Here is a 27,568-nt window from a genome sequence, read left to right on the forward strand (position 1 = left end):
TTAGGACAGGGGGGCAGACAGCCTGGGAGACGGAGGAGGATGCAGATCAGAGAGATTGGTATTGGCACCATACCTCCTTCCTTGACTTTCAAAAGGTGAGAATGTTCAAACAAGGGTAGAGGCAGGACCCTCTTCTTGGGGAAGAAATTTTTTGTCCTGCCCTAAGATCAGCGAGCCCCTCCACATCCCAGCTCAACATAATTAAGAATGAATGAAGACCTTCAGTGGGTAGTCATAGGGTTCAGAGCTGAAAGGGACCTCAGAGAACATCTAAGTCCATCCTCCTTATTTTACTGCCCTAAAAGGTTAAATGACTAGTCTAAGGTCACCCAGGCAGTAAATGAGCAGAACTGGAAGGAAAGTTAGAAGACATGTAAAGCCAATCCAAACCTAAGCAGGAATTCCTTCTACCACATCTTGGACTGATGGTCTTCCAGCCTCTTTTTGAAGAGCTTTACTATTGGGGAGCTTACTGCTCCTCAAGGCAGAATCCCCAATCCTTCAAACTTCACCATTTCTGATGAGGGAACCATCTTTTTCATTATCACTCAGGTTCATAAGCTCAAAGTGTTTCTCATCTCTTCACTCTCCCTCAGCCCTCACATTGAATCATTTGCCATATCTTGAGTCTACCTACACAACCCGTCTCATGAATCCTTCCTTCTCTCCATTCACACAGCCGTGGCCCTTGATTAGGCCTTTATCGTGTCTAACCCAGAATTTGTCAATGGTCTCCTAATTCATCTCCCATCTTTAGGCTCTTTCTTCTCCAATCCATTTCTACACATATGGTGTCAGACTTAGAAAGAAATAGGGGCCACTAAACCATTCATAAGTATCCCTAGGGGCCAAATATTAACTTAGAAAAGTACACGTTGACATTATCTATGTTTTATTGTATTTTTATTTATTTTGTTAAATATTTCCCAATTGCATTTTATCCTGGTTCAGGCCACACTCAAAAGTGCTCTGGACCTCATGTAGCTTCTGTTCTACATTACTGCCAAAATAATCTTAAAGCATAACTCTTGTGCTCAAAAATCTTCAGTGGCTCCCTATCGCCTCTAAAACAAAATACAAATTTCTCAGCTTGGCATTTAAAACTAAATCTAACTCCAGCCTTTCCAGACTCACTTCTTGTTACTCCCCTTTGCATTCTGAAGCAACTGGCCAATTTTTTCTCTCAACTCAGTATTCCAACTCTTGCCTCCATACAGCACAGGCTGGATGCCATGCCTGGACCATGGTTCCACTTCACTTCTTTTAGAATCTTCAGATTTGAAGAAATCAAAACTTGACTTTAAAACTACCTCCTACGTGAAGCCTTCCCTGATTCATCTAGTTGTTAGTACTTTATTCCTTAGATTATGTCATTTTTACTTTTGTTATTAAGTCATTTTCAGTCACATCTGACTCTCTGTGACCCCATTTGAAGTTTTCTTGGCAAAGATACTGGAATTGTTCGCCATTTCCTTCTCCAGCTCATTTTATAAATGAGGAAACGGAGGCAAACAGGGTGAAGTGATTTGCCCAGGGTCATTCAGTTAGGAAGTGTCTGAGGCTGGAGTTGAACTAGTTTTTCCTGACTCCAGGCCTGGCACTTTATCTACTTTACCACCTGACTGCCTGTCATTTTTACTTAGCTATATTCTTTCTTCTGGCCCTAGTAGAATAGCTCCTTGATAGGAGGAATGCTTTCATTTTTGTTTTTATTTCGTCAGTACACACCACCATGCTTTATACATAGTAGGCTCTTTAGTGCTTACTGGATCTTCCTGATTTCAAGCCCAATGATCTATTCATTATGCCGCCTGACTATAAGACCTTCCCTGTTCTCAACATATGATATTCCATACTCTGGAAGGTCCTAGGCTTCAACAGACATGCTGTTTCCAGTTCTACCGGCCTACGTTGGCCAAGAGACCTTTTTCTGATGATGAAAGGTCTCAAATTCTGGCTGTGCTACTTACTAGCTGTATTACATTGAGCAAGTCCCTTTTCCTATCTAGATCTGTCCCTTCCTCTGTCTGGGTCTCAGTTTCCTTTCCTGCAAGATAAAAGGTTTGGAATAGATTATGGTCCCTTCCAGCCCTAAATCTACAGTCTTATGATATGTACCTTCTTGAAAAAAGGACCTTTGCTCCCCTTCTGACCCCTCCCTTCCCCCTTCCAAAAAAAAAAAAAAAGCCAAGGAAGATGGATTTGTGAGGGAAGGCAGAACAAAGGGAATTTAGTATCAATTAGGAGGATCTCGGGCCAAGCTGCAGCCAGCCCAGTGTGGCGGTCTCTGTTTTATGGGCTCCGGGTTTTATTACCCTTCATCTCTCCTCCAGAACATAATTAATTCAACAGAAAAACTGTAAATATGGCTAGCTTGGATGATAAAATCTGGGATAATTGTAGCTGTGGAAAGTAAAATACAACCAAAAGGTCCCAACAAACCTAATTAGTCCCCTAATTCCCTGCTGAGGGTGGGATAGTCCTAGTACAACACCAGGCAGGGCCTAGAGATAGGAGATCGGGCGGACTGGAGGGAGGGAGAAGCTCTAGTCTGGTCAAGTACCCTTAAGGCCCCATCTCCCTCACCACTCAGGCACCATACCTTCTGGTGAGAGAAGAGACATGATAGCAACATGGCCTGCAGGTTCTTTTGTCTAATGTTTCCTGTCCATTTCATGTCAGAGTTGGACAAGACCACAGAACACAGAATGTGAGATTTGGGAGGGACCTTGAAACACAGAAAGTCAGAACTTGGAGGGCCTTTAGAATATAGATTATCAGAACTGAAAGGGAACTTAGAACACAGAATGTCAGAGCTGAAAGTGACTTCAGAACAGAAAATGTCAGAGCTGGGAGGGGAAAATGTCTGAGCTGAAAGGAATCTTAGAACATAAAGTACTGAATTTTGAAGTTAGGAGAGATGATCTTAGAACACAGAATACCAAAGCTAGAAGAAAACCTCTGAGAACAAATCAAGCCACCTCATTTTACAGAGCAGGAAAATGAAACTCACAAAGGAAAAGAGATTTTAGACAAGGATGAACAGACAAGTCCCTGTTTGCTGATCCTTAGTCCAAAGCTTTTCCCTCTACTCCATTAGGCCTCTCTCATCTACCAGCTCTATTCTTTTTTCTCCCTTCTTCCTAGAAAAGAAGCATTTCTTTCTGGGCTAAAAAGAGCTGTTGGAGGATTTTAGGAGTAAATCCAACCCCTTGGAAACTATGTGTCTATGAAGCATCCAGTCTACAAGGAACATAGTTTTGAATATTATTGTCCTCATTTTACAAATAAGAAAATTGAGACCCAGAGAGGAGAAATGATTTGCCCTAAGTCACTCATTTGCTAGAAGCAGATCCTGAGTTCAAATCCTTCCTGACACTTTACTAGCGGGGCAAGTAACTTAACCAATTTCAGCCTCAGTTTCCTCATCTATAAAATGGGAATAATAGTAGCAATCAATCAACATTTATTAAGCACCTACTATGTGCCAGGCATTGAGCTAAGCACTGCTTCTACCTCCCAGGGTTGTTGTAAAGATCATATATATAAAGTGCTATATAAATGTTAGCTATTATTATTTATTTAGATTTAAGGAAGGGAATACACATTTTTATATAGCACCTACTATGTGCTAAGTGCTTTGCCTTACTCTGCTGCCAGTCAAGTCTCCTGACTCCAGGGTCAGGGTTTCTTCTACTGACCTTTGCTACCTCCCTTGTCTGTCCCCAGTACCTGGGGAGGAGGGGAGGAGGGGAGGACGGGTCCAGCTTAGAAGAGTGTTTAAATAATTTTAATTTAAACTGATTTCCTTCTCTCCCTTTTTAAAGGACCTTTATGCATTAGACTTAGAACCCTACCGCTACTCCGGAGTGAATCTAACAGGGTTCCGGATCCTCAATGTGGAGAACCCTCATGTCTCAGCCATTGTGGAGAAGTGGTCCATGGAGAGGCTGCAGGCGGCACCCCGGGCTGAGTCTGGCCTGCTGGATGGGGTGATGATGGTGCGCAGGGCAGGGGAGGGGAGGGTAGCTAGCAGGGGAACTAGGGAGGGGTTCCTCCTGGCCCATCCACAATTATGGTGACCAGGCAGGAACAGCCTTGGTGAAGTTTGAGTCACCCTAGGGGAAAAAATCACTACTGAGTGGGAGAGGAGTCTGAACCATATTTGTGCCAGTCATCTATACAGCTGGCACAAAGACTTCAGCCCTGGAAAGCTAAGTGGGATCCTATTCTCTTCCTGACAGTACTAGTCTGGCAGGAAGAAGATAAAAGGTGGGTGTCTCTTTCATGATGATTTATCTGTTGGGGGGCAGGGAGAAGGATGAGCAGATAACCAAATAAATTAGGGCACCTGTCATCATGTGTGCATATTGGAGAGTGTATATATGTGTTTTAATGTGTACATGTGTGAACCAGTAGGCACATGTCTAAACATGTTTTGTGTGTACAAGTGTGCATAATTGTACATGTGTGTATAGAATAACATGACATCTTTGTCATGATGTGTGCAAATATGTGCATGTGTGTGTGTTTCAGAGAATGAAAAGATTTAGAACCAAGAGGCCCCTTTCAGACTAGTTAGTCTCACTCCTTCATTTACAAAGTAGAATACTGTTCTTTTCTGCCACACCATGTATTATACTAATAAGCAGCATCTTGGGTGTTTTTTCTGTATACATGTACACATACGGAGATTCAGTATGTTATAGCAGAGAATGCTGAAATTGAAGCCAGAAAGACCTGATTTCAAATCCTGTCTTTAATGTTTACCAGCTGTGTGGACATGAACTTAACATCTCTAAGCCTCACTCAGTAAAATGGGGATAATAATAGTGTAATAATTATAATGCAGAGGTATTAAATAAGATAATGGATGTAGAGTGCTATGTATGCACATTATATATTATGACTGTTATGTGTGTGCAGAAATAGGCGTGTTTGTATATGTGCATGAAAGTATGTATGCAGGTACATGTCTAAGTCTGTGCATGTATACATATCAGTGTGCTTGCATGTGTCTGCATGGAGATGTGAGTTTGTCTGGCTGCCTATGTGTTCATGTGAATGTACCATATGAGCACCTTTATATCCCTTATGTTGGATGATAAAGTTTTTCCCTGAAAGACTGAGCTAACAGTCCCATTAGACCAGCCTGAACTTCTCCAGGAGGCAGTAGGCCTAGGCAGCCCTGTCCCATATTTAGTAGTTGGGGTAAGATAGACAAGGACCTAGAGGCTACCTTGGGCCCTGGTACTGGGAAAGTGCCATGTCATGCCTGCTGCCTCAGTTTTCTCTGTCTGTGAGCTGGAGAGGAGATCTCCATTGGCCTGGAACAGTTCCAGAGTAGTCACTCCATGCAACAGTGGCATGGATAAATGAATCCTCCTTTCTCCAGGCTCCTCTTGCAGCCCCAGGGCTCAGTATAGGAGGGTGACTGGGGAGTGAGAGGGGTTAGTAGGTAGGATAAAGAGAAGGGAGGACCCCGTTGGCTGTAGGGAAGCTGTCCTCAGCTCGACTGCCCTCCCTGCCCTTCCATTCCAGACAGACGCGGCCTTGCTTTATGATGCTGTCCATATCGTCTCTGTGTGCTACCAGCGGGCTCCGCAGATGACTGTCAATTCACTGCAGTGTCACCGCCATAAAGCCTGGCGCTTTGGAGGTCGCTTCATGAATTTCATCAAAGAAGTGAGTGTTCTTTGTATGGACCAGTATGGAGGTGGGAAGCAAAGCCCTCAACCCAGGGTGGGAGGGATTGAAGAACAGGGAGGAGGGAAGAAGAAAGGGCACAAGTGTGGCCAGGGCCCTAGGCAAGAGTTACCGCAGCTTTGTGAGGCTGGTGGAACAAGCATTACCAGTCCCATTTTACTCACACAGGAGGAAACTGAGGTACAGAAGGGAGAAGGAACTTGCTCACAGTCACAGAGACAAAATCAGACCCTGAACCAATATGTTGTGTCCCCCAACTCAGTGCTCTTTCAAATATACTAGCATTTTGCTTTTATTGAAATTAGATAATGATGATGTCACGTTCCTGAAACCCTTGGGTAGCATGTGTCCAGACCGCCTACCTTCCAGCTACTACAGTGGTTAGAGTACTGGGCTTAGAGTAAGAAAGACTTGAGTTAAAATCTGGCTTCAGATACTTATTAGCTGTGTGACACTGATCAAGTCACTTAACCTATATTTGCCTTAGTTTCCCCAAATGAAAATAGGATAATAGAAAAAAATAGGATACACCTACCTCCCAGAGTTGTTTTAAGGATCCGATGAGACAGCAGTTTTAAAGTGCATAGCTCATAGTAGATGCTTAATTAAGGCTTGTTTATTTCCTTGCTTCTAAATGAAGGCCAAAGCATGGTGGTGCCTTGCTTCTAGAAAATGACCAATTAGTAGACCTAAGATCTGCCCAGCTGATAAGATCATAGAATGTCAGAATCCTAACTTTGAAGTTGAAAGAGACTTCACAGATCTCCTCAGTCCACCACAAATCATGAGTCCCTTTTAGGGTTTGCGCTTAAAGACCTCCAATGACAGAGAACTCTGCCCTCTAAAGCAACCTATTCCATGTTCAACAAGATTTTTGTTTTCCCTAAACTGAAATTTTTGTCCCCAATACTTTGACCCCAATGCTGTGACCCTGAGACATATGCTTTTATTTCTCTGCTCTGAGACCAAGGAGAAGTCTAATCCCTCTTCTCCATACCAGGTCTTCAAATACTTGAAAACTATCCCATATCTCCCCATCTTCCCTTTTCCAGGATAACTATTTCCCCAGGTCCTTCAACTGATCTTTGTATATCACAGACTTTGAATCCTATACTATATAAGCCACCTTTCCCTAGAAAACCACCATATTGACAACACCCTGCCTAAAATGTGTCTTTAGGACTGAACACAATACTCCAAATGGAGTTTGCCCAGGTAGAACCCTCCTCCTCATTTTGGTGCCTGGGCTTCTACCAATGTAACAGCCACATAAGTGGTTCCCAACGCAGACAATATGATTTCTCCCATTGAGATTTCAGTGTACTCTGAATCTCAGGTTCCTGTCTCATGAACAGTTGACTTCCCCAAACTGGTACAGCTAACTAAAGGTATTTCATTGACTCCAAAACTGATTTTTCCCAAAACAATTTCCCAGCATGTACCTCTGGACCCAGTCAAGACCCTCAGTGGGAGCCTGGGTCAGAAGATAAAATTTGAAAGGGCCTCCTGTTGCTTGTTCTTGCTCTATCTGTTCTCTCCATCTCTTTTTCTGCCAGCCCTGGAGAAAGGATGGACAGTATCAGTGCATGGGCAAGGTAGGCAGGAGGATCCCCAGGGCTAAATAATTGACAGCTGTCAGCTGCCTGCAAACAGTTATTTACCTGAATGCAGGAAATAGCTTTAGGGTTGTGCCATGGACGCAGGGGTCCCCAGAATGGAATCTAGGGATAGAGAGGAAGGAAACAAGGATTTGTTAAGTGCCTACTATGTGCCAGACACTGTTTCAAGTTCTTTACAAATATCTCATTTGTTCCTCAGAACCACCCTGAGAGGTAGGGGCTATTATTAGTCTCACTTTAATGTTGAGGAAACAGACAAATAGAAGTTCAGTGACTTAACTAGCATCACATGGCTAGCAGGTGTTGGAGGCCGGATTTTAATGGAATCTTCTGGATTCCAGAACCAGTCAGTGCTTTATTCACTGCACCTCCTAGGTTCTATGGGAGTGTGACGTACAGTAAGTGTACAGGCCCAGATGGTCATCTAACCCCGATGGGAATCAGAAGCCTAAACAGGACAAATAATTCAAAGCACTGAAGAGCTTACCCAACTAGTCTAGCTACCTCTGTGATCATCCATCCTTTTATGGCCCTAGGGAAACTGGCCTGCCATAGGTGGGAAGGGAGGACCTTCCATCTTTGGAAAAATGCCTGGGGCCTTCCTCGTTCCTTGCATACTTCTCTGTCAGGAAGTTCTTTCTAAGGTCCAATTTTTATTCCTCTTGCTGTTTCATCATTAGAGTTTCTCATGGGCCTTAGCATCTTCAGCTTGGTTGGACCTGACAGAGCTTGGCACAGCCTTTGAGTGCCCAGGATCACCTCCATGCCCTCATGGAACTTCAGAAGAATACCTTAGTGGAAAGGATTGATAATTCACTTCCTAAATAAGGTATTCACAGTTGGACACAATACTCCAAATGTGGCTTGACCTGGGCAGAGGACAATGAGATAGTTACCTCTTCCACTCTGGGCACTAGGCTTCTCCTACTGTCCCTTAGGATTGTTTGACTTCCAGGTCATGCTGCTGACTCCCATATTGCTTGTCAATCAGCCAATAAACATTTATTAAGCATCAACTGTGTCCAGGTACTATGCTTTATGCTAGGCATACAAAAAAGGGCAAAAAAATGATCCCTGCTGTCAAGGAGCTTCCAGTCTGATGAGGGAGACAATAAACAAAAAAATATGAATAATCAAGATATAAACAAAATGAGTTGGAGATAATCAACAGAGGAAAGGCACTAGTATCGTAAGGGAGTGGGAATGACTTCCAGGAGAAGGTGGGATTTTACCAGGCACTTGAAGAAAGCCAGGGAAGTTGGGAGAGAGAGATGAGCAGGGAGAGAATTTCAGCCATAGTGGACAGCCAGAGAAAATGTCCAATTTTCTGGCTGGAGAAGGAGAAAGGAGGCCAGTTTCACTGGACTATCCGTGTGAGGGTGAATAAGCTATAAGAAGACCAAAATGAGTCAGATTATGAAGGGCTTTGAATGCCAAACAAAAGGTTTTATATTTGATCCTGGATGTGACAGGGAGCCACTAGAGTTTATCAAATGGGGTTGGGGGGGGTGGTATGTGTGTAAGATGATGACTGTGATTTAGAAAGGTCACTATGACAGCTGAGTGGAGGGTAGTCTAAAGTGGAAAGAAACATAAAGCCAGGGAGACCAACCAGTAGGCTATCGGAAAAGTGCAGGCATAGGGTGATAAGAGGCTGACCCAGGGTGATGGCAGGGTCGTATGAGAGAAGCGACAACAGATGTCATGAAGGTAAAATTGATGGGACTTGGCAACCTATTGGATGGGGAATGGGTTAGTGAATAGTCTAGGATGACTCATGAATTGTAAGCCTGGGTAAATGGGAGGATGATGGTATCTTAGAAAGTACTAGGAAAGTTTGGAAGAAGGAAAGATTTTAGGGTAAAAATAATGAGTTTTGTTTGTACACATTGAATTTAAGATGTCTACAGAAGATTCAGTTCAAGATGACCGTTAGGCAGTTAGAGATGTTCGACTGGAGATCAATGGAGAAGTTAGGGTGGGATAAGTAGATTTGAGAATATGATCATTGAACCCATGCAAGCTGATGAGATCACCAAGTGAAAAAATATGGAGGGAGAAGAGAAGGCCAAGGACAGAACTCTAGGGAACACCCACCTGTAGCAAGCATGACCTCTGTTGCTGGATCAAAGGAGACTAAGAAGGAGAAATCAAGTAAGAGCAGGGCAGCTCCATGGCATAGTATATAGAGCACTGGGCCTGGAGTCAGGAGAACCTGAGTTTAAATCTGGCCTCAGACACTTACTAGCTGTGTGACCCTGGGCAACTCACTTAACCCTGTTTGCCTCAGTTTCCTCATCTGTAAAATGAGCTAGAAAAGGAAATGGCAAATCATTCCAGTATTTTTGCCAAGAAAACCCCAAATGGGGTCATGAAGGATATGACTAATCAACAGAACAACAAAAGGAAAAGAACTAGGATAGTCAACAAAAAGCCAAAATCTCCCCATAAGCTGGAGGCCACAGGGGACAGTAATGGGGTGAGTGAGAGCCCACTGGCCTGGAAGTGGAGAGACTAGGATTCTAGCTATGACTGATTCACTAGCTTTGTGGCTTTGGATGTTGGTCAACATTTCTAACGTTTAGTTTTCCCATCTTCAGAAATGAGAGGATGGAACTAGAGGACATCAGAGATCCCTTCCAACTTTTACTTTCTGTGATCTTTGCTGTGATTTGTGTTTGTGTAGTTTACTTTATGAACCCAAGCAGAAAACTTTACATTTATCCATGTTGAATGCCACTATTAGATTTGGCCCATTATTCTAGCCTGTCACAATCTTTTTGGATCCTAACTCTTTCATCCAGTGTTTTAACTATCCCTCCAACATTTGCCATTCCCATTTATGCCTGTATTGAAGTCATAATAAATAAAGGTTTTAAGAGACAAGGGTGGGCCAAGGACAGAGTCCTGAGGCCACTATTAGAAAGCTCCCTCCAAGGTGACATGGATTAATAGAGCAATACTCTTTGGGTCCAGTTATTCAAATGGTTATAAATCTTGCCATCTTGTCCACAAGGCTATTCTGAAACACTGTCAAGCGCCTTCCTAAAATCCAGGAATGCTATATCCTCAGCATTCCTCTGATCTACCCAACCTAATAACCCTGTCAAAAAAGGAAATTAGGTTAGTCTGGCATGACTTGTTCTCAATGAACCCATGCTGGCTTTGTTTTCTAAGTGCTCCTGAGTTTCCCTTGAGCAATCTCCTTTCCCAGCCACAGCCCCTCCTTCCTCTGGCAGAGCTGGGGAAGGTACTTTCTAACAGGTCAGCTACCTGCTCTAAGCAACAGAAAGTTCCAGTTGATCATGTGTGTATTATCTTGTGATGGTTCAAGGTTGAGGAGATAAGGGCAGGCAGGAATGGCAGATGCTTCCTTCTGTGGCACTGAGAGGATTTTTGCTGCCTTGGCATTTTGTTTCATGGTTTCCTCTTGGGCTCAGAGTACATGGCCATTAAGAGGCAGGGCCACTGTCCTGTAGGGGGCCTACACACACCCCTCTACCCTCCTCTGTCACATGCCCATCTAGAGGAAGGCAAGGGCTGGGGATTCCTCAGATAGGATTTCTCAAATCCCTAAAAGATGAAGGAGCTGACTTTCTTTGGCACAGAATGACTCTGTCCCAAGGAAATTATCAATAGGGTTTGGGCTGGCATGGGAGGGAGGAGAGAGGTGCTGAAAAATCTCTTCTTTCCAAATATTTGGATTATTCCAACAATTCCTAGTGTTGCCCACCAGTAACAAATCCACTTATATCCTGGGCTGCCGAGCATTGCTGGAGAACGTCTCAAAACCCTGCTGTTTTGGGTCCTTGACAAATTCATGCTATTTAATCTCCCCAGGCTCCCACTGCTATTTGGCAATACTTTTATTCATCTCTTGTTAGCTCTCTATCAAATTTCTCAGTCTCTTCCAAACCTTTTCCCTCCCTCCTTAAGTCTCCCCACCATCCTCACCCCACCTCAGCAGCCACTTTACTAAGAAGTCTGAGGTCATCCAACCTAAACACTCTTATCTCCTCTCCTCCATGCCTTAAAACCTCTTAATCAATTTCATGGCGCAAGCATTTTTAAGCACCTATTTTGGACAAGGACCTCCGTAGGAGGGCAAGTCCATGTCTTTCCTAAAATGAGGTACTCACAACTAGACACGATACTCTAGATGTTACCTGACCTGGGCAGATGATCACTGTTGCACTATGGACACTAGACTTCTATTAATACTGCCCAAGATTACAGTAGCTTTTTGGCTGCTGGCTCATATTGAGTTTGTGGTGAACTAAGGCTCCCTCCAGGTCTTCCCACAAGCTGGGGGAGACTGGATAAAGTGATGAGGAAAAAAAGCAATGGATTGAAAGTAAAGGGATCTGAATCCTAAATCACTCTTGAGTGCTAGCTATGGGACCAGGTGATCCAAAGACCAAAATGCAACTGGTCTCCAACATCCTCTCCTCTCTCTTTTCTGAGAGAATGAGATGACTATCTCCTTTGCAGAGGTTAACCACTCCACCTGTGCTCTTGTTTCCATTCCCCCCACACACACTTAATCAAAGACCTTGCTCCTTTCTTCATCCCATCTCTCCAGTGCATCTTCCCTCTCTGTCTTTCATCTGGCTCCTTTCCCTCAAACCAGCAAATATGCTCAGGTCTCCCCAATAAAAAAAAAAACTCCCCCATGATGCGCCTTCTCAAACTCATCTCCTAGATCTCTCCTCCCTTTTACTGATACATTCTAAAAAGAATCATCTATGCTGGCTCCTTTAACTGCCTCACCACCCACTCACTCTTCAACCTTTTGCAATCTGGCTTTCCCTCTTCTCCACTCACACAGCCACCACTCTAGTTCAAGCCCTCATTGCTTCTCACCTAGACAATAGCAAATAGATCTCCTTGCATCCACCCTCTCCCCTCTCCAATCTATCCTCTACTCACTTGCTACGGTGAGATTTCTAAAGCCTAGGTCTGATCACATCACTCACCTGCTCAGCAAATTCCAGTAGCTCCCTACTGCCTCTAGGATGAAATGCAAACTGCCCCATTTGGCAATTCAATCCCTTCTCAGCCTGGTTCCAGTTCACTTACTTGCAGGCTTTTTCCTCATTAATTCCCTGCATGCAGCCTTTGATTCTACCAATCTGGCCTCTTTACTGGTCCTGTCATGTGGCACTCTATCACCCATCTCTGCTTTTGCTCAGACTGTCTCCCAGGCCTGGATTGCCCTTCTTCTTCACCTCTGCCTCTTAGGATCTCCACCTTCCTTTAAAGTTCAGCTTAAATATCACCTCCTACTAGAGGCTTTCCCTGTTTCTCCTCAACTTCCAAGTCTTCCTTATATTATTTTGCATATTTTCTATCTGAGAAATAAGCTTTTGACTTATCTTCCCCCAAATTAGGTCTCTAAGGCCCTTTCTGACCACCATTGCTAAACCAGGCTACATGCGAGTGACCCCACTCTCTTCATACCCCCTTTTCCCTTGATGTGTTGTCTTTCCCTTATAGAATAAAGGTTCCTTAAGAACAGAGATTGTTTGATTTGCTATTACTAGTGCTTAGCACAGTGTCTGGCACATAGTAAGTACTTAGTAAAGGCTTTATCATGCATTAATATTCATGTTGTTTCTTTGATAGAATATAAGTTCTTTGAGGACAGAGACAGCTTTATTTTTGACTTTGTATTCTCATTGCCTACCACAATGGCTGGCACATGGTAGGTGCCTAACAAAGGCTTATCCATTCATTGGTTGATTTCATCCCTACCACTCAACTGAAACTATTCTCTTGAGGGTTACCACTTAGTTGTCAAATAAAATGGCCTTTTCTCATTCCATAGCATTGTTGACATACTTGTCAACATCTCTTCTCTTTGACTTCTGACACTTCTCTCTCTCTCTCTCTTTTTCTCTGCTTTTCTCCTACTGATCTGCCTGTAACTTCTTTGTCTCCTTTACTCTTTTTCTCCTTCCTTCAGAATGTAGGTGTCCTCCGAGGCTCTGTTTTTATCTTTCTCCTTTTATTTTCTCTATGAGGCAGCTAAGTAGTGCAGTGGCCAGAGTGCAGGATTTGGAGTCCAGAAGAAATGAGTTCAAATCCAGCCTCAGACAACAGCAATGTCTATCTGACTCAATTTTCTTATCTGTAAAATGAAGATAATAATATAGTCTACCCCCCAGACTTGTGAGTATAAAATTATACAATTTATATAAATTGATTTGCAAACCTTAAAGTATTATATAAATGCTAGCTATTATTATGATGATACTTCCTTATCTTATTTATCCACTTCCAAGGCTCTAATCTCCTCTCCTCTATGTGAAAGACTCTCAGATCTGTATTTCTAGTTCCATCCTCCCTACTATGCTCTGTTCCAACATTTTCCAACTGCCTGCTGTGCATATACATCTTGTATGTCCTTCTCTAACCTGAAACTCATACACAAAGTCAATTTCATCATCTACCCAGCTATGATTTTTCCTTATCAGTCATACTACTATATCTCCCAACAATCCATACTTGAAACTTTCAAGTCACCTAAGTAGGCTCCTTGAGGAGAGGAACTGCTTCATTCTTTGTACCTTTGACACCTAGCACCATGCCTGGCTTAGAGTGGGTTCTTAATAAATGTTTTTTGATTGAGTAGTTAATTGATTACCATTTTCCTCTTGGGCTCTGATAGGTGAGCTTTTGTCCTGTCTTGATCAGAACCAGGCCACTTCCAAACCATATGGAAGGAAGGAAACATACATTTATTAATCACCTACAATGTTCCAGGCACTTTACAAATATTATCTAACTTGATCCTCACAACAACCCTGAGAAGTAGGCACTATTATTGTCCACATTTTACAGAGGATACGTCCAGTATCACATGGCTAGAATGAAGTTGGATTTGAACACGGGTCTTTCTGACTTGAGGTCCAGCATTCTATCCATGGCTAATACCCTCTCTTCCTTCTCTGATTTCTAGCTGCCCTTTATCTATTGCCTTCCCTTATTAGGATGTAAAGGCAGATAGCTGGTGCAGTAGATAGAGCACTGGACTTGGAATCAGGAAGACTCATCCTCATGAGTTCAAAGCCTGCTTCAGACACTTACTAGCAGTGTGACCCTGGAAAAGTCACTTAACCCTGTTTGACTCAGTTCCTCATTTGTAAAATGAGTAGAAGGAAATAGCAAACCACTCTAGTATCTTTGCCCAGAAAATCCCAAATGGGGTCATAAAGAGTCAGACATGACTGAAAAACAACTGAACAACAACATTCGAATGTAATCTTGGAGGCAGATTAAGGTGATGTAATTGTCAACATGAGGTAACTGAAGATGTAAAAGGTTAAGTGACTTGTCCAGGGTCACACAGCTAGTAAATGTCTGAGGCCAGATTTGAACCCAGGTTCTTCCTGGGTTCAAATCCAACATTCTAAATCTATATATCACCCTGTCTCTCAGTATGCATCAGTAGAGAGGTAACACATAGAATTAATTTACCATGAATTTTTTAGGTGTTTATATCTCAAAGCACCTTGAAAAATACGGCCTCATTTAATTATTACAACAACCTTGGGAGGATTGTCAGGAGGACTACCTATCTCATGATCTCCATTTTACTGTTAGGTGAACCAAGGCCCAGGCAGGTTAAGAAATTTGAACAAGGTCACACAGCATCTCAATAGCAGAGCTGCAATGCCTAGTTTCCAGTCTGTGGCTTTTCCTAGCCAACCACATTCAGGGAGCTTTGTCTCCTTGTCTAGATGTGTGACAGCCCAACAGTAAAGCATTTTAAGGACTTGGCATTTCTGAGAGGAGGTGGAAAATACCAGGCCAAAGTTCACAGCATATGAGGCATCTTTCATTTAGTGAGTCCTCAGTAGCAGTGGTGGCTGGTTGGAGAGTGTCTGGCAGGTAGGTAAATGCCGAGAGGGAATGAGGAGGGGCTCCTTCTCTCCCTTTTCCCTGTGCACCTGCTGACATTTCCCTCTTCTTCAACTGACAAGGGAACATGCTTTGCTGGGGACTCAGGCTGGAAGAGATAATAATAATAATAATAACAGTAGCAGTTGTAGTGGTAGTAATGATAACTCCCATTGACATAACATTCAGAGACTGACAAAGTGCTTTCTTCACTGAACTGTGAGGGGCAGATTGCATGCATCTGCATTTTATAGTTGGGGAAACCTCAGGGAGTTAAAGAGGTTTTTCTACAGTTGCACAGAGAGTAAATGCTGGTCTTGAACCTACATCTTCTAATGGTAAGACTAGAACTTTTCCTAGTCCACACAGAAGCCTTTCCAATAGTGCATCATTTTGATTGAGATTTACATACATTATTTCATTTGATTTTCAAATCAGCCCAGTGAAGTTAGGTCTGTGGATATTATTATCCCTATGATGCTGATGAAGAAACAGGCTCTGAGAGGTTAAGTGATTTTCTCATAGCTACACAGCTTGAATTTCACCTTCTGCAGGAAGCCTTTCCCAATCCCACCCTACTGCTAATGCATTTTCTATCTCTCTGTCTCTGTCTTTATATATACACACATATAAATATATATATATATATACAGATAGATAAAGATATAGATAGATCTAAATATCTCTATCAATCATCTATCTATCCATCTATCTATCTATATCTTTGTGTACCTAGCTGCTTACATGTTGTCTCCTCTATTAGAATGTGAGCTTCATGAGGGCAAGGACTGTTTTTTTTCACCTTTCTTTATATCCTTAGAATTTATCATGGTATCTGGCATATACTAGGGACTTAATAAATGTTTCTTGGTTGGTTGATAGTAAGCGGCAGAGATGGGATTCGAACTCAGGTCTCTCCGAACTCCAGGCCTTTTCCCACTAAACTGCAATGATTTCTCTTGCTTCCTGGAAGAACCCCAAGAAAGTGGGACAGAATGAAGAAGGCAACTTGAAAGACATGATCCCTGTGTTCTCATCTCTTTAGAGAAAATGCACTTGGTCATTTGGTCTCAGATAGTAGAACAAAAATTTAAATTAGTCTAGAATGACTAGGACTAAGCCTCAGAGCACCAAATATGAAGGTGCTGACTACATTTGCACTCTGTCTTGCAGCTAGATACTTAGCACCTAGTTAGCTAGAATAATTAGTTAAAATAGAAAGCTACCAGATGGTTCTGCTTCCCCCAAGTGACATGATTGTACCCCAGATGCATTCTTCCTCAGCCCAATTCTCTCTTGTTCCCTCTCCTGGCCAGGATTTCCCCAGCAGCAGTAATGGACATATCTTTTTCCAAAGGTCTCCCCACCTCTAACCTTCCCCCAGGAATTTTTGTGGTGCTTACCCTATGGCTCAGGATGACTAGTTGTGACTTTGGGAAGAACTAACACCGATAGGGGTAAGTTTCAGAGAAGCTCTCAAATTGGTCATGCTCTTAGAAAGAAGAACTTTCTGAGTCTCTTGAGCCCCGGGTACTCAGTTTGGCTGTAGGTGGTTTGAAGGAGTAGCGTGAAAAGGACCTTGGACAGCTCCATGGACATCAATAGTAGTGAGAGATGGAGGGCTTAGGAGGCCCAAGAGTGGCAGTGATCTTTTGTATATTTGCATGTAAGGGTCCTCCGTAAACCAAGCATTCATCTGAGGCTTCTTAGATGAACCACTTCTTAATCATTTGGCTACAACATTTCAAAGACATCACAGACATAGCAATCCCTGATGCCTGGGCTCCCGGCTATGTGTTGCTGTGTCTTTCCCTGAGCACTCAAGGATGAACAGCTTTAGGCTGGTCATTTTACTAGTCTAATGGAACTGAGCTCTTCTCTCTGTCTTTCTCATCTATTTCTGCTTCTCTTTATGTGCCTGTCTGTGTCTCTTTGTCTCTCTGTCTTTCTCTCATTCATCTCTCATCTTTCTCACTCTCATCTCTCCTTTCTCCTCCTGTCTTGCCCTTACCTCTCCTATCCTCTTCTTTTATCTGCTTTTCCCTTCCATTCCCTCTCCTTTCCTCTTTCCCTTTCTGTCTCTCTCCCTCCTCCTCCCTTGCCTCTATGTCTGTCTATGACTCTATCTGTTTCCATTTCTCTATGTCCCTTTGTGTCTGTCTTAGTTTTTGTTCTCTTTTTCTGTCTCTATCTCTCTGTGTCTTTCTCTGTATCTCTGTCTCTTTCTTTCTGTCTCCACTTCTGTTTCTGTCTTGCTGTCTCTATTTCTGACTCTGCCTCTTTCTCTGTCTCTCTCTGTCTCCTCCTCCCAACCCCTTCTAAACCCCATGACTCTACCAAGAGACAGCATAGTGTAGTAGAAAGAGTATCAGACTTGGGAGTCAGGAGAGACCTGAGTTCAAATCCCATCTGAAATGCTTATAATTGTGTGACCCTGGGCAAGTCGCTTAGGAGTCACTTTGAGTCTCACTTCTCATTTGTAGAAATGGATTATAATAATACCCATAGTGCCTACCTATCTCACAGGGCTATGGCGAGGATCAAATGAGATGATGTAAATAAAGTGCTCTGTAAATCTTAAATCTCTGTGTAAATGTCAGATGTTTTTATCTGCCTCTCTCCATGATTCACTTGCTCTCTTCTCTATACTGCCTATCCTCATCACAGTTGGGTTTATGGGCTAGGCCAGGTTTGCACTGATAAGCTGTGCTTGCTGGCCTTCCTGCCCCTGCCATATCCCTTTCCATCCCTGGGTTGAACTTCCCCTGCCACGATCCCATGGTCCTCCTTCTCTGCCCGGCCCTGGAAGCCCTTGCCCTGCTAAACATTCTCTGCTCAGCTTGGCCCCTAGTCCTTCTTCCCCTCCCCCTCCTCTGGAAGCTGAGAAAGGCAGGCAACATTTGCACTGAGCACAGAGGCAGGGGGCTCATTTGGGCAAATCTGAGATCGATGTTCAACAAGAAAGGTACAAATGTAAGTCTGGCTAAAGAGTATAATAGAATTTATGGAAATCACCAGCCTGTGCTGCAGCCTGCAATGATGGAGGTGATTATTAATTAATCATGGTCTTTGGGGAAAAGTCTCGGTGTAAGGAGTAATTAAAATGAAGCATTGTACAGTTGTACCGAATGATGATTTATGAGGCTAAGTAATTGCAGCTCTGCCCTCTTCTCTCCGGCAGGCTCAATGGGAAGGATTAACTGGACGGATTGTTTTCAACAAAACCAGTGGCTTACGGACTGATTTTGACTTGGATATCGTCAGCCTAAAGGAAGATGGCCTGGAGAAGGTGCGTAAAGGCCCCCAGCTTGCCTGCAGCTGAATAGAGACAATGAGGCATTCCACAGAGTGTCGGTCCTTCTACCACTCAACAAAGTACTTTGGAGAAATTGAGTCTAAATTCCTTTTTGACTCTCCTGGGCCACACACTAGGACTTAGCCTGTAAATCTCGCATTTCCAATCCAATCCATCCAATACAAATGTCTACTATGTCCCAAGCATGGTACTAGGTTCTATACCTACAAACACAAAGTTCAAAACTCCTTTCCTTGTTTACATTCTAGTGTGGTGGGATTTATTGTTTAGTCATTTTTCAGTGTGTCCAACTCATTGTGACCCTATTTGGGGTTTCATTGGCAAAGATACTGGACTTGTTTGTCATTTCCTTCTCCAGTTCATTTTACAGATAGGGAAATTGAGACAAACAGAGTGAAGTGACTTGCCCAGGATCACACAACTTGTCTGTGTCTGAGGCCAGATTTGAACTCAGGAAGATAAGTTTTCCTGACTCCAGGCCTGACACTCTATCCACTGTACCACCTAGCTGCCCTGTGAGGTGGGATACACAATGTAAACAGAAAACTGATATACATGTTCATTTGAGGAGTAGGGAGAGAAGGCATTAACAACCAGGGATCTCAGGAAAGACCTTTGTAGGAGGTATTACCTGAGCTGGACCTTGATTCTAAGTGGCAGAAGTAAGGATAGAGTGCATTCTAGGCATAGAGGAGAGCTTGGTTAAAGGCATGGGGGTTGGAAGTGAAGTCCTGAGTTCAAGGAACAGTCAAGTAATGTATAACAAAATGGGAAAGGTAGATTAGAGTAAAATTGTGAAGGGATTTAAATGTCAAGCTGAAGTGTTTGTATCACCAAGAGTTGTAAAGAAGAAGGAGAAGGGGGCTCAAGGTCAAGCCTTTGTGGACACCCATAGATGAGACATGGATGCTGGTCCTACAAGGAAGACTCAGACAGGTATGAAGAAACCTAGGACAGAATAATGCCATGAAAACCCAGGGAAGAGAAAATATTTAAGAGGAGGAAATAGTCAAGAGTGTCAAATGTTGCAGAGAGGTCAATAAGGATGAAGACTGGGAAAAGGCCATTGACCACTTCCCACTAAATCCTATGTAGGATGGGGAAGGAGGAAGTCCTTTGTCCATCAGTTCCCACACTACTATGGGCCACTTCTTACTCATAAATAAGAGAAACAGTGACAAGGTAGAATGTTCATAGGAAGAGGGTTGGGATGAGGGGGACACTCAGATTATGTCACTTGAATATCATTTCAAGGAAAATGAGGGTGTGTGGCCTGAAGAAGACATAGTGAAAATTATTCAATTAATCAGTATATATTTACTAAATACCTGCTGTGTGATAGACTGTGTATTAGGCACTGGAGATAGAAATACAAAGAATGAAATAATCCTTACATGCAAGCGGCTTACATTCTAACAGGGGAAACAAATACATTTAAAATACATATAGCATTAATATAAAGTAAATACATACACAAAATGGTTAGTTTGGATGGAAAGGAATTAACCTGATGGCTTTCCTCAAATATCTGAAGGGCTGTCATGTGGATGAGAGTCTATATTTGTTCTGTTTGACCCCAGGAGCAAGAGATAGGAGCAGTGGGTAAAAATTAAAGAGAGGCAATTTGTAAGGAAAAAATTTACTAACAATGAGAGGTGTCTAACAATGGATTGGTCAGCCTTGTAAGGTACTAAGCTTCCCATCACTAGAGTTATTCAAGCAAAGAACAGATGATCTTCTGTCAAGGATGCTGCACCATGTAGGGGTTTACACGGGAAACATCGGAGGGCTCAATCTTCTCTAAGTGTCTGAATCTGTGAAGCACAATTGGTGAATAAAGTCATAATCATGGGACATGTTCTGATCAGTGTAGAATATCCTTAATGAGATCATCCCCAAGGTTAAGGGCCAGATGTGATACATCCACCCACATAGGAATGGACTTTAAGTGCAAATAAAAATGACAACAGTGCTAACTGCATGCAATGGGTTGAGGAGACTGAAGTATGATTGTAAACCAAGTTGGATGGAGTTAGTTATGGAAAACTTCTTGAAGAGAGTAAGCTTTGAAAGAAGTGAGTGATGACATTTGACTGAGTGACCTTTTTGTGAGATGACTTAGCTAAGCATAGCTCTCCTGAAATCATCCTTTGCACTCACATTTTCTATGATTTCCCCTGGCCCTTATTCAAGGAGATTACTCCAATGCCTCACCATGTCATTCTCACCAGATAGGCCAAACATGGATACAGAGAATAAATAACCCCCGTGGATTCTCTAGGAGCTGTCCATGGTCTTGATGGCTGCTTGACTCATAAGCCCTGAGGGAAGGTTGGATGTGGGAATTGAAGACTAAGTTTGGTAAAGGCAAAGGCCATGAGTCCTTTGGTGCTGATGAGAAATAGGCAACTTTCTCTCCCCTTTCTTTTTACCATGCTTAAAAACAGTGTTCTGCAATTGGATTCAATCTAATTCAATTAACAAGCATGTTAAAAGTAGCTACTGAGTTCAAGGTATTAAGGCAATAGGGCATAGAAGTTAGCGCTGGACTTGGTGTCAGAAAAACCCCCGTTCAAATACTGACTTTCACATATATTACCTGTATGACCATGAGCAGGTCACTTAACTTCTATATCTTCAGAAAACTCCCTAGGACTTATCTATTAAGTCATAGAAGGGCTGCCATCTGCATTGGTGGAGGGGGCTCCCCTACCAGAAACCTGAAATGCCAAGAAAATCACAGATCCTACATAAGTTCAAGACAATGTACTCGCATCTGGGGATGCAGAAATAACACCAACCCTGTCTTCAAGGCACTTATAGCCTATTAGTGATGAGGTGGGGGACAATTATAATTCAAGTAAAATTCATTTATTAAACATATTCTTTGTGTCAAGCATTCTATTTAGGCACCAGTACCTCAAAGACCCAACTCATCCTCAAAAAAACCCAAAATATAGTCTCTGCCTTCAAGTAATTTACCTAGGCTCTCTTCCCTCTTAACTTTCTCTCTACTCCTCTCTTGACTTGCTTCTTTTCTCTTCCCTACTCTCATTTTCTCTTCTTTATCCCTTTTTCTCTTCTCCTTACCCTGCCTTCTTCTTTCCTCCTACCCCTATTCTCCCCTATTCTCTTCCCATAATAATAGCAGACACATATCCTTCAAAAGTTTGCAAAACACCTTACAACCCAACAAAGTAGGCACTATAGCTATAATTAAACCCTTTTTATAGATAATGAAACTGAAGGTGAGTGATGTGCCCATGCTTACAGAACCAGGAAGTGTCAGGGGTGGGATTTGCACCCATTCTATCTTCTTCCAAGGCCAGCATGCTTTTTCCTATCCTACACTGCCTCTCATCATAGTTCTTCATTTTCTCCCCACCTACATACATAGTTATCTGATGGGTTAACTGTAGAGTGACCCTCAAGTTACAGCTGTAAGTTGCAGATGTGACCTGTGACAAATCAACCCTGAATGTCAGTAGCTGAGTTCATGACTGCCAAGGTCTTGGACCTGGGTGGGTGAATTTCAGAGAATGGGCTGAGAACTGTCTGAAGTGCAGGAATGGATTGGGGAGGATTAGTCAGTTCTTGTCTCTGAGCCATGGGTACTCTGTCCACGTCTACTTCTGGTTGACACTTCATTTAAGGGATTTCGGGTTTTCCAGGAGATGGAGGAAGATGGACTTTGCCTAAAACTGCTTACAGAGTGTCTTCCCTGCCCCCTCCACCAAGCAGTTTGCAAACCTCCAGCCTAGGTGTGAGAGGCATTATAGTTTTCCTTCCTGCTAATAAAACCCAGATTTAGAGTTTAGAGATTGAGGACAGGAAACAGTATGATGCTGAAACATACTTGTGACTAGCCTTTCACTATCCCTCTATCTAAGCTGTGGCCTTTGGGGACATTTGGGTTGGTATTGGAAGAGAGAGAAAGCCCAGTGCTTGCCCTTACCCTTAAGGAAGGGAAAGAGCTGGGGAAGGAGGAAAGAAGGGAGGCAGTGAGGGAGGAATGGGAGACAGGAAGGAAGGAAGGAAGGAAGGAAGGAAGGAAGGAAGGAAGGAAGGAAGGAAGGAAGGAAGGAAGGAAGGGAGGGAGGGAGGGAGATAAGGAGGATGGAGGTTTCCCATGCCTGGGATGCACTTTTTTCTCATCTCCACCTTCCAGAGTATTTCACTTCCCGTCAGGCTCAGCTCAGGTGCCACTTCACTGAACTCCCCATATTAAAGTGTTATTCACCCTCTCAGTTTTTTGAGTACTTTGTCTGGAGTTCCCATTTGCTTCTATCACTCCACAGTTTGCATTATCCTCATATGTATAAATACTGTCTCCCTTACACATTCATTTGAATCTAAGTTCTTTGAAGGTAGAAACTTTTATTATGTATAATTTTTATATTTCAAACACTTAGCCTTGCTTCTAATGGAATATAACATATATTGACTTAATTGAATGAATGAATTCATGAAAAAATGCATTGAACAACATTTATTAATCATCTACTATATACCCAACCTTGCTATGGGACTATGGAGGCAATCAGGATTGTCTGCAGGCTTTGGAATTCCACACCTGCTCTGGGCTTTAATCTCAGCTTAGGACATGTGAGCAATGGGCCACTCGGTCTACTTTTGTCTAATCCCTGCTAGGTCCTCTCCAGGACACACATTCTCCATCACTCAGACAGCAAGGGCAAGGGGGAGGGGGTGCAGAATGGCTGGCCAAGTGTGGGATCACAGCCTTCCAGTATTGTGTTTGCCCTACTGTTTGTTAAGCCGGATGGGCCCTGATCCTGCCCGCTTGGGTGTTGGGAGGATTAAGGCAGAATTACTGGAGCATAATTACATGTCTCTTTGCTATCTGGTTTGCACAGCTCTCTTAATGGGATATTTGTAGGCTGCCTCTCTGGTTAATTGATTAAGTTTCCTGGGTTCCTTGAAGAGGATGATTTCCCCCTGAGGTTGGCCAAGGACAGAAAGGGCACAAGCAGCCTTGGGATATCAGGCTGTTTCCAGTGGGGTGGAGGACAGGGGAGAGGAGAGCATAGCATCATTTTGGGGGGATACTCAAGGTTTTGTGAATATTCCTAAAATGACTTGGGGGGCAAGTGGTCACCCTAAGCTCAATATGAGACAAGAGTATACTATGGCAGCAGAAATAGAAGGATAATATGATCCAGGGCTGCCTTAATAGAATTCTAGTGTCAAGAATGAGTGAGGTGATTGTCTCACTGTTCTCTGTACTAGTCAAGTTACATTTGGAGCATCAAGTTCTGAGCATCTTGATTGAGGAGGGACATTGGCCTCTTTATAGTATTATCCAGAACTTTAAGATTTGCAAAGAGCCCTTCATGTACTATCTTATTTTATCCTCACAATAGAAGGTGCTGTTATTATCTCATCTTACAGATGAGGAAACTGAGGTAAAAATAAGTTAAGTGATTTGCCCAAGAGCCCACTTGTAGTAAGTGTCTGAAGAAGGATATGAACTCAGGTCTTTCTGACTCCAAGTTAAACATGCTGCACCATTGTGCCACCTAGCTTCTCTCTCTGGTCATGTGGAAAGGATGCTAGACCATTCAGAAACCCAGCCTCTGATACTGTGAGGTCACTACTATTATTATGTTCATTTTATAGTTGAAGAAACTGTAAGTCTTAGAAAAGTTTAAGTGACCTGCCCAGGGTTACTCAGCTAGTAAGAGTGAGTTCACCATCATTGGAAGTATTCAAATTCAGAGGTTGGAGGACCACTTGTTGATAATGTCAAGTGGGCTTCTGCCTACATAGAAATTGAACTCTGTGCCCTCTGAGGTCCCTTTGAGCTCTAAGGTTCTGAGTGATTCCATAGTTGAGCCCACCAAGAGCTTCTGGGGAAATCATTTCTCACTCATCCTTCCCTCCATTTCCCTTCTCTCACTACTTCACACACACACACACACACACACACACACACACACACCTGGCATCAGAGGAAGTGAATGGGAAAACAATGGAGGGAATTTCAGTCCAGCCTGAATTTAAAATAGCCCTCAACTCCCTAGCAAGCCAGAAGTCTTGGATAGAGTTCTCCCCTGTTTGCCTATCACCAGCTGGTTGGATCAGCCTCAGTGGTCTCTGAAATGCTACTGCTCTGATCTCTTCCTCCGGAAAAAAAAGTAGCTCCCCCTCCCTCCCCTTCCCAGGGCAAGCCCTGGGACAAGAACCCATTACCCAGGCATATGTGTGTGTGGCCTCCTGAGGTAATTCCACTGATGAAATGCATTACCTGAGCTCTCATTATCTCCCTGCCATTATCTCTCATTTGCCATATCTGGGGCCATTGCCTCTCTTTGATTATCTCTGGGTTCCTCTGCATTAACTGCTTGACTGTGGAATCTCCTTTTCATAATAATAGGGAAAGGGATTAGATCTGTAATTTCATATATAGGGAACTCCCAGATAAAGACCCTTTGCTAATGCAAGTCTGCACTACTCTGCAACATACTATCTTTTTTTTAAAAAAAAATTATTCATTTTGAACTTCAAATACAAAAAGACAAAAAAAATTTCATGTACATAGCACAACATAAAAAGAGGATTCAGTATAAAACCATGAATTTCCACTTCACACTGTTCGGTTTTTTTTGAAAAACTATGTAATAAATACTATACATCATTTTCAAAGCTGCCCTGCTTTCCTGTGCTTCCTTCCAAGTTTTATTTTGTTCTCTGCTGTGTACTATTTTTTTCTCCCTCCCTCCCCATCCTGCCCTAGAGAAGCCTACTATTAGACACAAATATGTGTATATATGTAAAATCGTACTATACATACTTCTATTTATCAGTTTTTTCTCTGGAGGCAGATAGTATCTTCTCTCATAGGTCCTTTGTAGTTGATTTGAGTATTTATAATACTCAAAAGGACTTAATCATTCACAGGTGTTCTTGGAACAATATTGCTGTTACAACATACAATGTTCTCGTGGTTCTGCTCACTTCACCCTCCATTGTTTCATACAAGTTTTTCCATATTTTCTAAAATCTACTAGCTCATCATTTCTTATAGCACAGTAGTATTCCATCATAATCATATACCACAACTTATTTAGCCATTCCCCAATTGATGGGTTTGCCTTCAACTTCCAGTTCTTTGCCACCACAAAGAGAGCTGTTATAAATATTTTAGAACGGATAATTTCTTTTCCTTTTCCTAATCAGCTTGGGAAACAGACCTAATAGTGGTGTTGCTGGGTCAAAGAACACAATTTTATGATTCTTTGGCATAATTCCAGATTGCTCTCCAAAATGGTTGGATCAGTAACATATTGTCTTTAGAAAAATACCTGTAACACTGAGATACAATGACTTGCCCGGGGTCATATAGACATATGTGTCAGAGGTGGCAGGATTTGAAATAAGATCTTCCTGGATCCCTTTACCAATACCAGGTTCCCTTTGCCAATACAGGTCAGCATTTTCTCTGCAGCTTATAGACATAGACACAGGCCTAGAACCCTGAGAGGTTAAGTGATTTAACCAGGGTCACACAGCCAGCATGTGTCCAAGGAGGAACTTGAACTCAGGTCTTACTGAGTTCTAAGGGCAGCTCTTTATCTACCATGCTAAGCTGTCTCTCAGGATGTATTTCAGAAATATATTTCATCAAAATATCCATTCTACTATGGTGTCTCTAATGAGTTTACAATAACACTCACACTCACATAGAACTTAAAAGTTTAAAAAACTAATGTAAACTTACTTAAGCCTCACAACAACCCCATTTGATAGGTACTGCAAGTATTCTTAAATTACAGATAATACAGGGGCAGCTAGGTGGCTCAGTGGATAGAGCACTGGCTCTGGAGTCAAGACCTGAGTTCAAATCCGGCCTCAGAGACTTGCCACTTACTAGCTGTGTGACCCTGGGCAAGTCACTTAACCCCAACTGCCTCACCAAAAAAAAAAAACCAAACCAACAACAACAACAACAAACAAACAAAAAATTGCAGATAATACAGGGATTGTTTCTTTCCATATGAAGGAACAAGGCTCAGAGAGCTTGATTAGTTAATCAGGTGCCAGTTGCGAAAGGGAGCTGTTTAGGCAGGCATACAACAGGCAACAAACATTTATTAATGTTTGTTAGCTCAGCCAAGCACTGAGCTAAGTCCTGGGAATACAAATACAAGAATAAATAAAGGTAGTCCCTGTCCTCAAGAAGATTACATTTTTTTAAGGCAATTGGGGTTAAGTGACTTGCCTAGGGTCACACAGCCTAGTGAGTGTCTGAGGCTTGATTTGAATTCAGGTCGTCCTGAAGTCAAGGCTCAAGCTTTATCTATTGTGCCACCAGGATGGCCCCAAGGTTGCATTCTATGGCAGAAGCCAATACCCAAAAGAAATAGTGCTTGTCCTGGAATTTGAGAATCTAGGTTCAGCTCTTGCCTCTGATGCTGACTACTTATATGACCTTGACTAAGTCCAAGTCACTTCACCTCCTGGTCCTCAGTTTCCTCATCTGTAAAATGAAGAAGTTATATTAGATAGCCTTTGAGGTCCCTTTCAACTCTAAATCTATGATCTCATTTGGGAAGAACTACTCAGTTTAAATAACTAAAAATCAAAAGTTGATGGCCACCTGTGGAGGATGTAAAAGAGATGATTGTTGTTTAAATAGGACTTTGACTCAGTGCTTTCTGAGGTTCTCTCCAGTTCTGAAAGCCTGTGGTTCTGTGGAGTAAGAAGACCTGAGATTCAACCTTGGGTCTTCCACCTATGTGACCTTGGACAAGTCACTTGACTCCTTTGGAACTCAACTTCGTCTTCCATAAAGTGATGGTTGAACTAGCTGCCCCTCTGAAGTCCCTTCCAACTCTGGGATTCTGCCCATCTCCATGGGGAACTAGAAATTGCAGGCTGATGGGAAAGAGTCAGAGAATGCAGGTTTTATTGATCTAAATTCCATGTGTTTTTTTCTGAGACTTCACAAAATCCTAGAATGTTAGGGTTGGATGAGACCTTTGGAATTTTCTAGTTGGACTTTCTT

General features: G+C 42.6%; 1 protein-coding gene across 1 annotated transcript in view; it reads left to right on the forward strand.

Moving 5' to 3' along the window:
* GRIK3 (glutamate ionotropic receptor kainate type subunit 3) overlaps positions 1-27,568 on the forward strand; it is a 308,237-nt gene that overhangs the window by 212,744 nt on the left and 67,925 nt on the right. Inside the window, exons 6-8 of the mRNA XM_027864465.1 lie at positions 3,828-4,001; positions 5,542-5,685; positions 18,409-18,516. Of these exons, the coding sequence (XP_027720266.1) occupies positions 3,828-4,001; positions 5,542-5,685; positions 18,409-18,516 (426 nt within the window). The remainder of the gene's footprint in view (positions 1-3,827; positions 4,002-5,541; positions 5,686-18,408; positions 18,517-27,568) is intronic.

This window comes from Vombatus ursinus, unplaced genomic scaffold (assembly GCF_900497805.2).
Source record: "Vombatus ursinus unplaced genomic scaffold, bare-nosed wombat genome assembly UNPS02014775.1, whole genome shotgun sequence".
In the NCBI taxonomy this organism is placed as follows: domain Eukaryota; kingdom Metazoa; phylum Chordata; class Mammalia; order Diprotodontia; family Vombatidae; genus Vombatus; species Vombatus ursinus.